The 16,950-nt window shown below is 40.2% G+C and overlaps 1 protein-coding gene across 2 annotated transcripts in view; it reads left to right on the forward strand.

The window, feature by feature from the left end:
• Positions 1 to 20: 20 nt before the first annotated feature.
• POLR1A (RNA polymerase I subunit A) overlaps positions 21 to 16,950 on the forward strand; it is a 47,671-nt gene continuing 30,741 nt past the window's right edge. The window contains exons 1-12 of one of the 2 annotated variants that reach the window (XM_044447423.1): positions 21 to 156; positions 2,546 to 2,750; positions 4,369 to 4,518; positions 4,588 to 4,695; positions 6,237 to 6,322; positions 6,451 to 6,560; positions 8,916 to 9,002; positions 9,851 to 9,953; positions 10,085 to 10,247; positions 12,358 to 12,531; positions 13,759 to 13,881; positions 14,881 to 15,108. In XM_044447423.1, the coding sequence (XP_044303358.1) occupies positions 80 to 156; positions 2,546 to 2,750; positions 4,369 to 4,518; positions 4,588 to 4,695; positions 6,237 to 6,322; positions 6,451 to 6,560; positions 8,916 to 9,002; positions 9,851 to 9,953; positions 10,085 to 10,247; positions 12,358 to 12,531; positions 13,759 to 13,881; positions 14,881 to 15,108 (1,614 nt within the window). In that variant the 5' untranslated portion in view covers positions 21 to 79. Of the gene's footprint in view, positions 157 to 2,545; positions 2,751 to 4,368; positions 4,519 to 4,587; positions 4,696 to 6,236; positions 6,323 to 6,450; positions 6,561 to 8,915; positions 9,003 to 9,850; positions 9,954 to 10,084; positions 10,248 to 12,357; positions 12,532 to 13,758; positions 13,882 to 14,880; positions 15,109 to 16,950 lie in introns of those variants that run through there. The other variant, XM_044447424.1, reaches the window with a different exon arrangement.

Below are 16,950 nucleotides of genomic sequence, written 5' to 3' on the forward strand. Positions count from 1 at the left end.
CGTGTAGCCCCGGGCGGCGCGTCTGGGTTGCAGCCTTGTGGCTGCACCGTACACGAGGCCGGGTTGCTGTGTGTGGGTCATGGCGGCGGCGAGGGAGGTGCCGTGGCGGCGGCTAACCTGCTTGTCGTTCGGGATGTATACAGGCGTGGAGATACGGTAAACCGGGAGCGACCATAGAGATCGAAAGGCTTCCCCTGGAGGAAAGACTCTTGAGGCGCTGTAAAGTTAGCAAAGGCGGCCAATCTTAACAGCTTTCCTTGACCGTCCATTGAATTCTATGACACTGATGCTTGAGGACAGGAGCACGCTGTTGTCTGCTCGTTCAGTTGTCGTGAGAATCTTGGTTGCTTTTATTGTGGCTGACGAAGGCTGCGAACCCTTGCAGAGGCTCTAGGCATACGCCAAACCCCTGGCTCCTGCTTTGCTTTGCGGGAGTTTTCACGGCACACTGTGGGAGGGAGGGCCCAAGCGCGGCGCATCTCCGCAGACGCGTCCGCAGCACGCACGGAGGAAAGTGGCCGCATTCGGTGGAGCACCGGGTTGGGCTCGGGGGGTGAGACGGCTTTCCTGGCTTGGACTGCCAGCGGCTCCCGGCGGAAAGTGACCGCCAGGCTCTGAGGAGGCAATAGCCTTCCGCGCAGCACTTTTGTTTGCCATGATCGCTTCACTGAAATACTTCGGTGATTTTATGCATGAACAACCCCTAGTTTGCGCTAATACTCCCTATGCTTCGTGTGCGTGTATTTGTGACACACCCACCCACACAACTATATACACATGCTTAAAAATAAATGAAGGTAGTTCTCAAAGCTATACAAGCTAGAAGAGGTCCAGTTTCAGGTTGTTACTGTTTTGCTTTTCCAGGAGAGTTCCCCAAAATGAATTGGAAGATTGAACGGGAGGGGGTGATGAACCCTTTCCTGGTGGCCTCTTTCCGCATCATTCATTCAGTCTTCCTTCCCGTAAAGGGCTGAGAGAGACCTCTGTGGCAAAGTTGGGTTTGTGCAGGTGGGGTGGGATTTTGATCACACACACTAGTGGTTCTGATCCTCAAGAGTCAAGACAGTCAAATAAAGCTTATTAAAATGCTGTAATGAACATGCACATTGGGCAGGTTTAGACCATACGTTAAGCTGATGGTAGCAAGTTGCCTGGGTGTCCCAACTGTGCAGCTACAGTGGGGAGAGGGACAGAGGCACCACCTTCTCCCTTCCCCGTGGAGTCCTCCTGCTGGTGTTCCATGGGATACTGCATGAGTACTGAGGGGGATGGGAATGACAGCTGATAAATATGGGTTCTTTGGGCAACTGTCAGCCACTTTGCCATTCCTATCTGATACCAGGAGTGTGGAATTGCTCCCCTCCCGTCATCAGCAAGAGTGTGAAGTAGAAAACCTGGAATGAGAGGACATGAGCCACCTCACACTAGGCTTCACAGCCCAGCCAGGCTGTCCCATTGCTTGGCTGCAGCACCACTAGATAGCACTCCCCTCTACTTGACAAGCTGCTCTCTAACTCCCCTATATCACTACTGCATACGGTCGGGTCAGGAGGCAGCTTGTCCCCTACCCTTACTTCTTTGGCATTTATGGATGCCACAACAGGCAAGAGCAGTGCATTCATCTGGGCCTCTTTCCCTGGAGTCCCAGCCAAACACACCCCCTGCTGCAGAGGAGGGAGAGGAGGGCTTCCTTTCCTCCTTTTGCACTGGACAATTGTGCTGACTGCCATGGGGAAGAAGAGGAGCTTTCCCCACATCCCAGGTGAGGATGGATATGAACAAAAAAAATCTCATAGAAGCAAAAAGTTAGTATAGGAGGTACCAATTAAACTTCATTTGGAAGAGATTTTGATTTGCTGTGGCAAGTCTGAAAAGTCATCTTGTTGACTACCGTCAGTCTCATCTGAAAGGTGAGCCTTCACCCAGTGACCTTAGATAGACAAGTTAATATGAGAATTGGAACTAAGACTAGTCTAGGGTAGTTTGTGCTCCATACTTGCCTAGTGGAGCTGATGCTCAGTTGAGTGCTGGCTCTGACAGATTTAACAGAAAAGGATGAACTGCTCAACATTGGATTTCCAAGGCCTATGCCAGGCACAGGAAGCTGGTTGCTGCTGTGTGAACAGAATGCTGGATTACATGGTACTTAGCCTCTCATTCTTACATCATGCAAAACAATTACCTTGAGAGTATGTTTTGAGGAAGAGCTACACAACCAGTTGCAGGCTAGGTCTAAACTCCCACTCCCACTGTGCTCTTCTGCATTTGAATACTCCCAGAGAGAAGGCTACCAAATGCTCTATTTGCCTTTCTTTAAATAAGTAATAAATCCTTTGTATTTTGTCTTCAATGGTGATTTTGACCCCAGATAGGGATTGGTGATTATAACAGAGAACATGATACAGGAAAGGTTTAATGCAAGCCATTTCAACCCTTTGTACAACCAAACTTTGTTATAAAATCTCACTGTTACCTTGTAAGGTTCAAGTATGTTCAATTGGAGAATGGCCTTTCATAATGTATCTAACTTTACTTTTATGTTTAGGAAACTGAGTGTAAAACCTATAACCAACCCAGTTTTTCTGGATAATGCTGGCACACCTTCAACAAATGGATTGTATGATTTGTCGTTGGGACCACTTGACAACAAAGAAGTGTGTGCTACGTGTGTGCAGGACTTCAACCACTGCCCAGGTCACCTGGGTCATATAGAACTGCCACTTACTGTCTATAATCCTCTCTTTTTTGATGTAAGTATGTTATATTCTAGTTTCTATAGCATCAAGTATTGAGTGTACCATTTGCTTGAAAACAAATATGTCAGCATCTGGGGCATGAGCAGCTGGATATCAGATCAGGGCGCTAGGACCCAGACAACCGGTACATTACGAGGGCCTATTCCAAATTGCAATCAAGTAGTCCAGAGGTCGAGGCTGGTAACAGAAGTAAAAGGTAAGTCAGTCTGAATAGCAAAGAGTAGCCAAAGCCAGTCAGGAGTCAAAAGCCAGAGAGACAAGCCAAGGAGAAGTGCATAAGGAGCAGGTGCATAAGGTGGAGCAGGTGAAGACTGGGAAATCAGGCAGGGTCCAGAAGCAAAGGCATGAACCAGATGACAGGCAGAGTTTCCAGAAACAGGTTCTAGAAGGCACAAAGCACTCGAACAACATCAGAAACCTTCATTGCTGAGGCAGTGTCTGGAGGGAAAAGCTGGTTCTTACATAGCTCTTCCCTCAGGGATCCCAGGGGGTGCTCCTAACAGCCCAGGTGACTGCAATTCATTGTGGGTCCAGTCCTGCCACCACCAGGGCTGTTATTCTGGTCTCTGACCAGAAGCGGGAGCCCTGGCATTGCCTCAGAACCTCACAATATATGAAAATGAGTTCCTGTACTGTGTGATAATAGAAACATAGAAACAGAGCAATCCAGAAAGGGCCTCCTGGGCATGTAGTCTGACCCCCAGCTCCAGCTGGCTTTTGTTTATGACATGCCTACCATGAGCATGTCCAACCTATCCTTGAAAACCCTCACCAATGGGGCTTGAACCACCTCTTATGGAAACCCATTCCATACCCTAGGAGCCCTAACTGTCAGGAAGTACTTTCTGGCATCCAAATTGAACCTTGGTTCCCTGTGATTTGCTCCGTTGGAGCATGCCCTGCCTTCCTCTACTGGGGGAAACAGGTCTCTCCCCACCTCCATGTGACACCCCCTCACGTATCTATATGTCGCCAACAGATCCCCTTGGACTCTTGTCTTCTCCAGGCTGAAAAGATCCAATTCCCTCAGCCTTACCTCATATGGCCTTCCCTGCAATCTGGCACTGCACTGATTCTAACATGGCGATATCCTATATGTAATGTGGAGCCCAGGAATGAACACAATACTCCAGTTGCTGGCACACCAGAGTAATACCTCTCTCAATCTAGAAGCCACCCTTCTGGCTATGCAAGGGTGGCGTTTGCCCTTTTCACTGCCACATCACACTGCTGATTCATGTTTACCCTGCAGTCGACCAGTACCCCGAGATTCCTTTCACAAGTGCCGCTCTTCAGCCAGTTGTCCCCTAACCCGTACTTATGACACCCATTCCTATGCCCCAAGTACAAGACTTTGCACTTATCCTGGGTCATCCTGTTGTCCCCTGCCCACTTCCATAGTCTGTCCAGATCCTTCTGGATCTGGAGTATCTGTTCCTCAGTTGTGGCCACCACCCCCATTTTAGTATCATCTGCAGATTTGATCAGCAGACTGATTAAAGGCAGAGCAATATTGTAAGGCTGTTTAGTAAAGTATGTGAAGCCCTTTGAACATTTGATATTATTAAATAAATGTATAGTATTATAACAAACCAATTGTCTTTATCTTCAGAAATTATTCCTTTTGATACGAGGTTCTTGTATGAGCTGCTGCCATTTGACATGTCCACGTGCCACAATTCATTTACTGCTTAATCAGCTGAAGCTCTTGAAAATTGGGTTGCTTCAAGCAGTCCATGAGCTTGAGGCCGTCTTAAGTAGGGTAAGTTTTGTTCCTCTTTATGTGTTCTTGAGCATATTCTGTGATTTTTCTAATGTATTTTTTTTTCAGTTTTTAGAAGACAACGCAGGCACATGTGGTGCAGACATTGAAGAAATGTTAAGTTTGAAGACAGAAGAAATGCTTCAGAATAACCAACTAAGAGACCAAGGTGCCCATGTAAGTGAGGGAAAAAAAGTATTGTGAACTGTTTCAAATGTGCAATTTTAAAAGAATGCAATTTTATATTACAGTGTTGCGATGGGCTGGACACGACTTCGCAACTAGCAAGCAAGCAAATCCGTTATTTATAACATTGTAGAACAAACCTTTGTTCTGTGATACAGAATGACAATTTGTATTCAAAGTATGCTAAATAGGAAGTTTCAACCTTTCCATCAAAGATGCAAAACATTTGTTGTTCTGTAAGGTTCTTCATCACCTCAGTAATGACATAAAGACCCACTAGCATGTATAAGTGAAGCACTATTGTTTCTTTGTAAATTTTTTAGTAGGAAGTGGAACAGTTTTGAATTCTAGCTATTCCTGCTAGCTCTTTTGTGCTCTAAGTTTCTGCACCATTATCCTAGGATATATAGGATGCCTTTCAAGCTCATTGTATATTTAAGCAAAATATATTTAGAAGAGCAGGCAGACAGAAACAGAAGCTAAGTCACTACATGTGAAAAATGCAGATGTAAGGTTCCAGGGGCTCCTTTGATTTGCTGATCATCAGAGGTACAGTGTTCTTTACTGAAATAATGAGGAGGATAATTACTGCTTTGTGTTACTACAGTGCCTTTGTAGTCAAATTGGAAAGATACATCCTAATCAAGAGGATCTAGGCTGTATTGCTTTCTGATAGTTATGACAAAGCTGGTGAAATGCATCCAGGCATTTTTTTCTGTGAAAATATTAAATTAAGGAAAAATGTCAACAAAGGGGCAAAAACATCTTTTGGATGTTCAGGGACAAGCACATACAAAGAGAGTTGATTGAGTACTATGTGGTTAATCTTAGTCCACTCAGGTTATATGCAAAGTGTGGCTGTGAATATGCAACTTACTTCCATCCATCCAAGCAGATATTTTTTACTCAGGTCTGCTTTCTTAGTACCAGATATGTGATGCCCAAGATCACAATCATTTCTGTTATAGCAGCAAGAAATGGTGTATTCTGTATTAATGATTAGCCTATTTACACATTACATTTGCCCTTGCATGGGTAAATTTGAGAATTAGAGCTTATTCATATGTAGGTTCTTCATTTCTTTACTGCTCAATAGCCAGTGCTTTCTGGGTGGTTCATAACAATTAAAATAATAAAATACAACTTAAATTGCATTGAAAGTATATAAAATTTAAATTACAATATAAAATAGAAATAAAAGTAAAAATAGCAACAATACAAAAAAGTAAAATTCAGTAAAGGGTTTAAAGCAACAGGCTGAAAGACTAAAATTCCTGGGAAAATAAGCTTAGGTGTTATTAATTTTGCATACCATTTCTGCATTATATCCTACCATGTTCATTTCACTAAGCAGTCGGGATTTAATTTGAGAGCAGACAAATCCTTTTGTGACAAAATGTGAAAATAAGTTTGCATTCTAAAATCATTGCAGGTTAATATTTTAAAATTAATATTCGTTTTCAGTGTTGAAATTGCTTTACATCAATTTTTCTGTTACTTCTAGAACTTTATTTTTCATTCTCTGGTTTTAGGTAAAAAATGTATGTGATTGTAGAAATAAACTTATTTCCCAGTTCTGGAAATCACACATGAATTCAAGGAGATGTCCAAACTGCAAGTGAGTATAATCAAGTACAACTTCTTATGGGCTTTTAAATTCCCTGTTTTCTTATTTAAATATTAAAAATGGCTCCATTTTATGTACATATTGGATTGACTGTGATGTTGTCTCATCCTCTCCCTAAGAGCGGGAAGATCACTTGTCCGAAAAGAGCACAATAGCAAACTCACCGTGACTTACCCCACTGTGGTACTCCAAAAGTCAGGCGAACAAACGATAGTGGAGGAAGCTGCAAGTATGTATGTTCTCTTGTAATAATATAAAAAAGTATAACTTCATACTGATTATATTTGTTATGCTAAAGCATGCAATGTAGTACTTGGAATCTTCACAATTTTTCATGTGTCTGAAAGAAAGACCAACTGTCCTGACCAACAGTGAAAATGCTATTTTTTAAATAATATTTTCTTAGTATGTTTCTTCATGGAGGGTTAAAACTGGTCTTAAATTCATACTTGGAGGAAACTCATTTAATACAATGAAACAAAGTTATATCTATCTTTTAAGTATCATTTATTTCAGTGGATCTATTCTGAATATGACTAAGTCCGGATCCAACACACAGTGGTATATCTTATCTTAGGAGTTGCTGTGCTGAATGTTAATTGTGCAATGTTAATTGTGTAATCAGTGGCATGGTAATAGTATGCATGCATTTATAACTAGTCCCTTAAAGCATTCAGTAATGAGGTACTACACAAAAGACTGAACAAAGATTGCATTGTATTTACTGTTCCCCATTCATATGTACAGAATGAAGATTGCACGTTTTCATTGAATCTCATTCAATTTCATTGAATCATGTTTTCAATGTGTGTGCATGCACAATCCACAGTTATTTCATCATTGCAGAAATCACAGTTCTATCCTAACGTCTTGTGAAGAGTTACGTTTACTGTGCTAGCCACTGTAAACAGGGAGAGTTTTAATTGCTGTTTATTACATTTTTTGATGGAAATAGTCCTAGATTTGACCCCAGTCACTCTGGCAGATACAATCTTTGGAGTATTGGTGACGCAATTTTTGTATTTGTTTATAATGTTCAGATAGTCAGTATGTAAGTGCCCATTGTATCCTAGTTTTTCTCCTTGATGTGGAAATCTGATGGTACTATATCAGGAATTCATAACCTCAGGTCTGCAGGCTGAATTCAGCCCTCCTGGGAATCATACCCTTTGGGGTTCTGCCCCACTTTCCTGGACCACTGATTGCTTCAATGTTCCATGCCTTTTTCACCCCAACTTTTAAGCTAAGGTATGACTTTGTCTGTTTTGCCTTCAGCCCAACTCTCCATTGGGCCCTGAGAGCTTTTCTAGAATGTATTTTGGCCCTCAGATGAAAGAGGTTTGGCATCCCTGTATCGTGTGAACAATTTTATTCTGCAAGAGATTTTCCACCAGCTGCTGCTTCTTTCACAGCACTTAGTCTCTTGCATTCTCTATATATCTGACTCTTTCCACTGCTAACCATAAACTTCTATTACAGCAGTAACGTAATTAATTCCCCCTGACCCCAACATTGATTAGGGTTGTTCCATGAATGGGATGTTGCTCCATGTTCAGGTGCTTACTTCCTTAAAATGGAAAATGGACAGTAAACAGGGCATATATTGTATGCTTTGAACTAAAACTTGCACTGCATTCCAGTTATAATTTTTAATCCTTTGCTATCTCTTTATTGATGTAGGTTAATCCAAATATAAAAGAAATAGAATTTTCATAATTCATCTTAATTATTTGGACATGTAGTTACATCAGTGTAAAAAGTGATAGTGGAGTGGTTTGATGCAGGTAGTGAGTATGAGGCATACCTTCTTTGCCTCAGGTGACTCACGAACACCTGAAAATAAGTCTTTTAATCTCTCCCACTTGGTGTCTGGGTAACCTTCTTACTCCTGAGAGGTGCATAGGTGAAGTAGTGATGATCTGGGAGCTCCTTGTATGTCTGTATCGCACACACACTGCACACAGTACCTACCCATGCATACTCTTCCCTTTTCTGCATCTTCTCTTCCTTGCTAATCAGCTGGGGGAGATACATAAATCATGTCTCTGAGACTTAACATTGTAGTACAGCAGTGTTGTGTTGGGGAAAACAGTGCTTGGGGAAGACTTCCCTCACTTGCTCTTTTTTCCAGCAGAATCACCTTCTCAATAGTCCATTAAACAGCTGTTCCCCAGCATGATTGGGGGGGGGGGGGTGGTAGCAGTGCATAGTGGAGGGATTAGGGGGTGCATGTGCAGTGGGCCACAGGCATCCAAGGACCACAAGATCCTTGCTCTATACCAAAGATATATCCCAGAACATGTTTAACCATGTTTAAAGGAAGCACTGTTTAGGAAGCACTATTGTAGTTCCATTAATCAGCAGTCATATGACATATTTGTAATAGGAAGATCATACAAATATATCCTTGTCCATACTTGGAGATGTTTCTGTGTTCAGCTTACATCTTGTACTGTGTACCTGTGCATTAGGGATGGCTTTGTTTGACTGGTGCTGGTAGTGAGCAAGTGCAGCTTTGCTCTGTTTGAATTTTCCAAGTAACCTGACACAGTCTAAAGTTCTGCCTTGAACCTAAACTTTTTAGCCATAGAAGAAACTCAGCTAGGAAAACGAGGCTTCATGACACCTACTACTGCCAAACAACACATTGAAGCTTTGTGGAAAAATGAAGGTGTGTGAGTAAAATTGCTTGCTAAATTTTAATAGTTGGTGCCTCTTTGAACTACTGACCTTGGAGTGTATTTTGTTTGTGGCCAAATATGTGGATTAGGTATGCAAGCCTTTCTGTAGTACGTTTGTTTGTTATTTTCCCCTTCCATTGAACACACTGTTTTTGTTAGAAGAGGAGTGCTACAAATTCTAGATACAAATTCTAGAATTCTTCATTGAATTAATTTTGATGAAGTTTGAGCCAAAGAGCTTCTCACTGGATTGTAGCCTATGGGTCTGATAGAATAATAGATTAATAGAGTTGAAAGGGACTTAAAAGGCCAACAAGTCCAACCCCGCTTTTACAAGTGGCCCAACCCTAATCAGCACTTAACATAGAATTGTAGGAAAACTTTCCTCACACTAGCCTTGAGAATGAAACATTGGTAAATGCTAAGAAGGTTCCTTGTTGGTTGGTGTGCAAAAGGCATCCCAGACACACCCTAAGCTTGTCTCTGTTTTCTGAGTCAGGCCTTCCCTTGGCATCTAATTTCCTTTTCCTTTATGTATTTGTCCTCCCTGGAAAATTTCCTCCTCCCCACTGTGGTCCTTAAAGTTTTCTGCTTATACTGAGGTTCCCCCCGCCCCACCTCTACTAGTGTAGCAATGGATGCAACTGACAAGGAGAAGTCTAGGACTGGCAGAATAACTAAAGCTCTGTTGCATGATCCCTGTGTTTCTTTGGTGATAGAAGGACTCATTGGAGAGATATTTTCCTCATGGCAACTCAGAAGGAACTTTCTTCGTAGGGACCAGTGTTCTATTATATTTCAGGTTCAGTGGTCATTCTAATGATTTTTTTCTGTTTAGGATTTTTCCTTTGCAAGCTTTTTTCTGGCATGACAGTCACTGGTGATTCAAGTTTCAATCCTGATATGTTCTTCCTAGATAAACTTGTTGTTCCACCTTCTAGGTAAAGAAATACTTTTTACCTTCATTTCACAATGTTATCTTAATTTTTTTTAATTATTTACAGTTGTGATTTTATCAGCCATAGTTAGATCATATTGCTTTCCTCAGTATAACCAATGTACTCCAATGCAGGTATCGACCTATGAGTTGTGTTGGAGACCAGATGTTTGCAAATGGTCAAACGGTAAACTTGCAAGCTGTTATGAAGGATGCAAACTTGATTCGAAAGCTTTTGGCTTTTATGGCTCAAGAACAATGTCAGTCCAAGCAAACTGAAGAGGAAAACCTCAAGATGGTAAATTCAGGGCCTGTTCATTGTCCCCAGTTTCAGGCATCTGGTTAAACTTCAATAAGATTCTTTGATTATTTTTCCTTGTGTACAATTGAACAAACTCATATTGAAGTTCCTGATTCTTTGTGAAGGAAGCTGAATAGCTGCAGATGTGATGAATCTTTTTAGAATTACATTGATATGCCACTTTTTCCCCTTTTGCAAGGAAGACAAGACTACTTACATGGTCCTCTTCCCTTCCATTTTATGTTCACAACAGCCCTGTGAGATAGGTTCAGCTGAGAGTCAGTGGCTGGCCCAAAGTCACCCAGTGAGGTTCATGGCCTGAGTGGAACTAGAACCTGGCTCTCCTAAGTCCAAATGATAACCACTACGCTGTGTAAACTTTATCCCTCCCTCCCTCCCTCCCTCCCTTAGTAGGGTGGATCTGCAGCAGGTTGGGGTAGGATTAAGTGCTCATACATGCTCCTTCTTCCCTGCTTACTGCTTTTTAGTAAATGAGTCCCCAGCTCTGTTTCATTAAGGAGAATGTGTAGATTAAGCTTCCTAAGACCAGTACCTGCCATATATTTTGGATGACACTTCCCAGCATTCTGACTAATGGCCAAGCTGACTAGGGCAGATAAGAGTTGAAATTTGAAACATCTGGAGGGCACCAGGTTGGAGAATACTGATATAGATTAAGCAGTGCAGAATTTCCTTAGTAGGATGGTATAAGGTGAGATGACAAGTGTATCTGGATAGATTTATTATGGCAAAAGGTCATCCAATCATCCTTTGAGAAGGAACTGCATGTAAAACAGTTGAACTACACAAATGAATCCTAATGGTATAGGGTAGCTTCTATGTTTCTAAAGAGTCAGACTACTGGTCCATCTAGATCAGAGAGCTTTGGCTATTGGGCAGTATAGAAGTAAAAATAATAATAATGTTACTGCCTTGCATGATTGCCTTAGATCCTACACTTGGATTGTTATTCTGTCTGTGTAAATATGTCAGGAGGTACTCCTTTAGCCTGTATAGATGTCAAAGTGCTGACATAATAAGATTGTGTCACCCAGTTCCATTTAAATGTCTAGTTGCCCTGTTTTGGACTAATTGAAGTTTCTGGACCATTTTCAAGGCAGCCACCTATATAATACACTGCAATAATTCAAAGAAGAGACTATTAGAGGGTGAATAATTACTGCTAGGCTCACAGTTGCTATATTGCCTAAGTTGTTAAAAGGCACTCTGAGTCCCTGAAGCTACCTGTGCCTCTAGTGATAATGGAGGATACCTCCAAACTACAGCCGGATCCCTTAGGATTTAGTGTAACCCATTCTACAACAGACAGAACCAGGCTGTTGCTGCTGTCTCTAAAAGCAGAAGGTAAAATTGGAGGAAGTAGCATAAAGAACTGTGTCAATCTGGCCACATTCCATATGGATAGCAGCCAGCCAAGCTTCACTCAGCAGCTATTTCCATTTTCTTTCTGTGACAGAGGTGGGGAAATTGAAGTTATTAGGGCTTTCAGATCATAGTAAGCTTCCAAGCAGTGAATACACTGGGTTCTTTGATTCCCAAGGGGAGAAGTATACCTCCAGAACGTAGAGTGGAGTTGTGTAGTAGGTAGATACCCAGATTTTGGGGACTTTATTTCCCAGAAGCCCCAGTCAGAATGGCCAGTGGTCAAGAATGTTGGGGAGTTGAAATCCAAAATATCGAAATATCTACTTTCTGCATACCCCTGCAGTAGAGTACTTGGACAGCTGCTAGCTCCTTTCATTCCCCTATCCCCTGGTCAGTGGAAAAGAGGGAAAATAGATTTCTGAATGTCTTTCTGTATTTTCAGTTCAGCAGCATGGCAGGGCATTTGGTAGCCCAGGAAAAACCAGTGGGTCTCTTCCAAAATATAGTCTTGTTGAATATAACAAGGCAAGGCTCTGACACATTTCTTCCCTCTCCTTTCAGAAAAGACATAGCATCTTCTAAGGTCAGGGTTATGGGCTCCTTAAGTGACCTTGGACTCACATTCTCATTCTCAGTTTTGTATTTAACAGAGAACCACAGTTTCAAAGTGTTTCTGAATATGATTTTTCCTTTGATGAAGTTTTATTTTAACTTCCCACAGATGGAACAGCAACCCTTGGAACCTCTAGATCATTCTGTCCTGGTGACAATCCCAGGGCAGTCTCCTGCAGATAAGCTATACAACATTTGGATTCGCCTGCAGAGTCATGTAAATATTTTGTTTGACAGTGACATGGATAAATTAATATCTGAAAAATACCCTGGTGTGCGTCAGGTGAGAATTGCAAAAAAATATTAAGTGCTTTGTTGAATTTTTTGAAGTTATATGGCGTTACAGGAAGGGACTAACATATTTTGAATATTACTGTACCACAAATGTGTTTGTTTTTTATATTTGAACAATGTATTTTTAAAATGGCTCCTAGGGTTGTTCACATTGCTGTATATTATATTTAATGTAGTAAAATCAATATAATATAGCAAAATACATCAATCATAATAAAACTAACAAGAAAGCGGCAATAAAATTAGGTTAAGAGATGGATCTTTGAAAGCCTGGGAAAACAAAAACATTCTCCTAGAAGCAAAAAGTTAGTAGAGGAGACACCAGATAAACTTCGTTTAGAAGGGAACTTGATTTGTTTAACAAATCCTGAAAAGCCATCTTTTTGACTACCATCTGTCTCATCTTAAAGGTGAGCCTTTACCCAGTGACCTTAGATAGACCTTAGATAGACCTTAGATAGACCAGTTAATATGTCCCTTCCAGTTAATTTGTGAAGTGGAATTCCTTTAGATATCCAGATCCTAAAACATATAGGTATTTAAAGGCTAGCACCAACACTTTGAATTGTACTCTGAATAGAAGTACTAGAAGCCAAACAATGGTGTAATATGATCCCAATGACTCCTCCCAGTCAGTGCGCTGTAGCAGCTGTAGTCTGAGGTATCAGCATTTTTCAGGAGGTCTTCAGTGGTAACCCTACATCTAGTGTGTTACAGTAGTTTATTCTGGAAGTCACTAGACCATGTATGACCATGTGCAGCTTATCTCTGTCCAGGAGAAGCTGCAATTGGCACTCCAACCATAACTGATGGGGGACAATGGGTGATACACTTGGACTTGAAAGCTGGATTTTAGAGCATCGCTAAATTATAAACCTGATTATTTAGGAAATGTTTGACTCCCATCTAGAATAGGCTAACATTTACTTGAGCAGATGAATTGACTGCCCATTTTGTAAGGATTTGGCTTGTTTATTGGCCCTTATCTAGCTTCTTAATGGTTCAGAACTACTACCATCTCACTTGACTTAGATGAAAATGAGAATTGATTATGGCTGATGTCTTGATCACACCTTACCCTGAAATCCCAGATTACTTCCTCCAGCAGTTTCATATACAGGAGAAGATCGTTTCAATGGATCTTGTTAATGAAAACCCATATTTCAGAACTGTAAAACTAATGTTAATCTTTTTATGTCTGTTATTTTTGGGAAAGATTCTGGAGAAAAAGGATGGTCTGTTTCGTAAGCACATGATGGGAAAGCGAGTGGATTATGCTGCTCGGTCGGTCATTTGTCCTGATATGTACATTCAGACCAATGAAATTGGTATTCCTATGGTACGTGAAAAGTGTGTTTAGTATAAAAAGAGACTTTATCAGTAAAGATTTGGGGTTTGGCCTTCTTATAGTCTCTCCTAATTCAAGATGTTGATCTTGGCATTTGTAAATAAAATCATTATCAACTAAATCATCATCAAATAAATAATTATCAAAATCTTTACTGTTGAATGTCAGCAGACAGATATTAAATTTTTGATTCAGTAGAACAGAATTTAAATTTGCAGAAAATGTTTGACACATCTTCCCAAAAGATTCTTAAGAAAGTTACATTTACCAAGGGATAGGATATCTCCATTACTGCATTTTTTGAAGTGTAATGTGGGATGACCCAAGCGACTACACTGGAATTGGTTGTTTTAACATTCTGTATAAGTGAGACAGGGATATATGGAAACTGATGAAATAAGCTTATTAAAGGTCATTTTGTGAATGTTTTAAATCAATATTCTCAATGCCTCTTCTCAGCATATCCCTAATTATTCCTTACTTGTAAGGCTTAGACTAATGTTTTCTAATATGTTTCTTCCAACATACTTTCAAGATTAGTCAATATTAGGCATATGTTATTAGGGACATCTCATTGTTTATTAGAAGAAAATATTTGTATGAATTGCTATTTGTTTGTCTTCATCAATATAAATTGTGCTTTACACAAGAACATCAGCAAAATGAAAGTGCTGATAACCTAAGACACAGAAGGGCAGACAAAATAGGAGAAGGAAAGAAAATAAGAAAGGAAGGGGCAGTAGTAGCAGAAAATGCATATGGATCTATGCAGCTAAATGCATCTGGACCTTGTTTTCAGTTGTAGGTGAGGACTAAAGGATTATGACAGGAGTAATATGGCAATGAGTTTGACAGTCCATGTGGTGACTGGACTGTGGAATTTGATAGCAAAGTAAGGGGAGTGGAGGTGGACCTAGTTAGATAGGAGAAAACTGAAGTTAATCTTAGCTCCAGTGATGACCTCAATTGTTTATTTTTTATTTTTTGGAGGTATTTGCTACCAAACTGACCTATCCTCAACCTGTGACTCCCTGGAATGTTCAGGAATTGAGGCAAGCCGTTATAAATGGACCCAACCAGCACCCTGGTGCTTCCATGATTATCAATGAAGATGGGTCTCGCACAGTATTGAGCATAACTAGCCAGACTCAAAGGGAAGCCATAGCCAAACAGCTCCTAACTCCTTCCACTGGGGCACCAAAGCCAGGGATAAAAATTGTAAGTATTGTCCAGACTTAGGCTGACTTGGTTTTTTATTGGAAGAGATACGTTGGTGCTCAGGTAGCTGACAAGGTGAAATCACAATAATTAGTTTAGACTACATTCTATTATCTTTTTGCTTGAGTCACTTTTATTTTCTACCATGCATGTTTTGGAGATATGAACTGCATTTTTTACAGCAACTAAGAATATCATAATGAACATATCCTGAGATTGTGTACAAACATTTCTGGCATGTGTTATTTTATGCTATTTATGCCTTTCTACCCTGCTTTGCAGCATGCATTGTCCTTGTAAGGCAGTGATTCCCAACCTTTTGTATGCCCTGCACCCCTAGAAAATGTTTAATTTATGTTTGCAACCCCTGCAAAAGTGTTACCACAATTTGAACCACAAATTGAAGGCAAAAAAATAAGCTTTTAATTCCTTTTTTCTTTTTTCTTTTTTTTATTATTTTAATATATACAAATACATGGAAAATATAGAATAAAAACTAATATAAGTAGAACAGACTAAAGTGAACAAAATAAACAAGTTGCCAAGGGAATTAAAAACAAATACAGCCCATATATTGCAGCTCCCAAAACTGACTCTTCATAACTCTATGAGAGTTTGCAAAAAGAAAAAAAATGTTCTATACATCAACAGATTTTCTAATCAGTTCAAATTCTACTGCTTTCTTTTTTCCTTTCCAAACTCGCCTGAACTTCCATTAGTCATGCTATGCACAATAAAATTTCCATTTGTCATCAAATTCTTCTAATGGCCTTCTATTTACATAATTAGTTAGCTTTGCCATCACTGCATATTCTGCTACTCTGTTTCTCCATTCTTCAATGGCTGGGGCTCTGGTGATTTCCATTTAGAAGCTATTGTGATTCTTGCTGCTGCTGTCATATGCTTAAATAACTCTGACATGTTTTTTAAAAGGGTCTCTGGCATGATATTCAAAAGCATGTTCTTGGGACTCAGGAAACATAATTTAAAGATTTTCTGCATTTCTGCATGCATCAATTCACAAAATATTTGTGTAATTTCACAAGTCCACCACATATGATAGAAAGTCCCATCTACCCTGTTACATTTCCAACATTTTTCATTATAATTCTTATCTATTTTTCCAATATCTTTTGGAGTAATGTACCAATAAAACATAAAAGACAAGCTTCTAAGTCAGATAAAATTCCAATATAAATTGAGCAATTAGAAAAAAATATAAACAGTAAAATCAATCCCAATTGTGAATATAAAATTCAATGACTTCTGCTTTTCATTCACAATTTTGTCAAAACGTGGAACTTTCTTGCTGAATGTGATCAACAAGTCTGCCTGTGGATTCAGGTGATTCCTAGATTTTCTCTGTCTTGACAAAAGAACATGCAATTCAAATACAAACAAAATAATAACAAATAATTTTATTAACGAGATTTTTTTTTTTTTTTGGCAAAAAACTTTGTGATGCTGCTTCTCCTGGTGCGGGCACCCCAGGTTGAGAACCCCCATTCTAATGGCAACTTACAATGAAAGAGCATTAACAGTCCCCCTTTCTTTCAACTAGCTGCAGTCTAGTATGCCTGCTCAGCCCAGAAGTGGAGGGCTCAAGGGTTCTGGTTAGTCTTTAGGAGGATAGAAAGACTTTGTGTCCCTTACTGCACCATTGAGTGTCAGGATCACATAGCTCCACTGTAATATTTCTGCCTCTATGTTATGTATCTTTGCAGCCCTCTTTGGACTGGTTATTTTCTCCCTCTACCCTCACATACTCCTTTTGGTTGTCTGCCAGTAGCCATTCTTAACTTTGTTGGAAAGGAAATGTTTCTGTGGCTGAATTTGAATCTC

This window comes from Varanus komodoensis, unplaced genomic scaffold (assembly GCF_004798865.1).
Source record: "Varanus komodoensis strain SLA01 unplaced genomic scaffold, ASM479886v1 scaffold51, whole genome shotgun sequence".
In the NCBI taxonomy this organism is placed as follows: domain Eukaryota; kingdom Metazoa; phylum Chordata; class Lepidosauria; order Squamata; family Varanidae; genus Varanus; species Varanus komodoensis.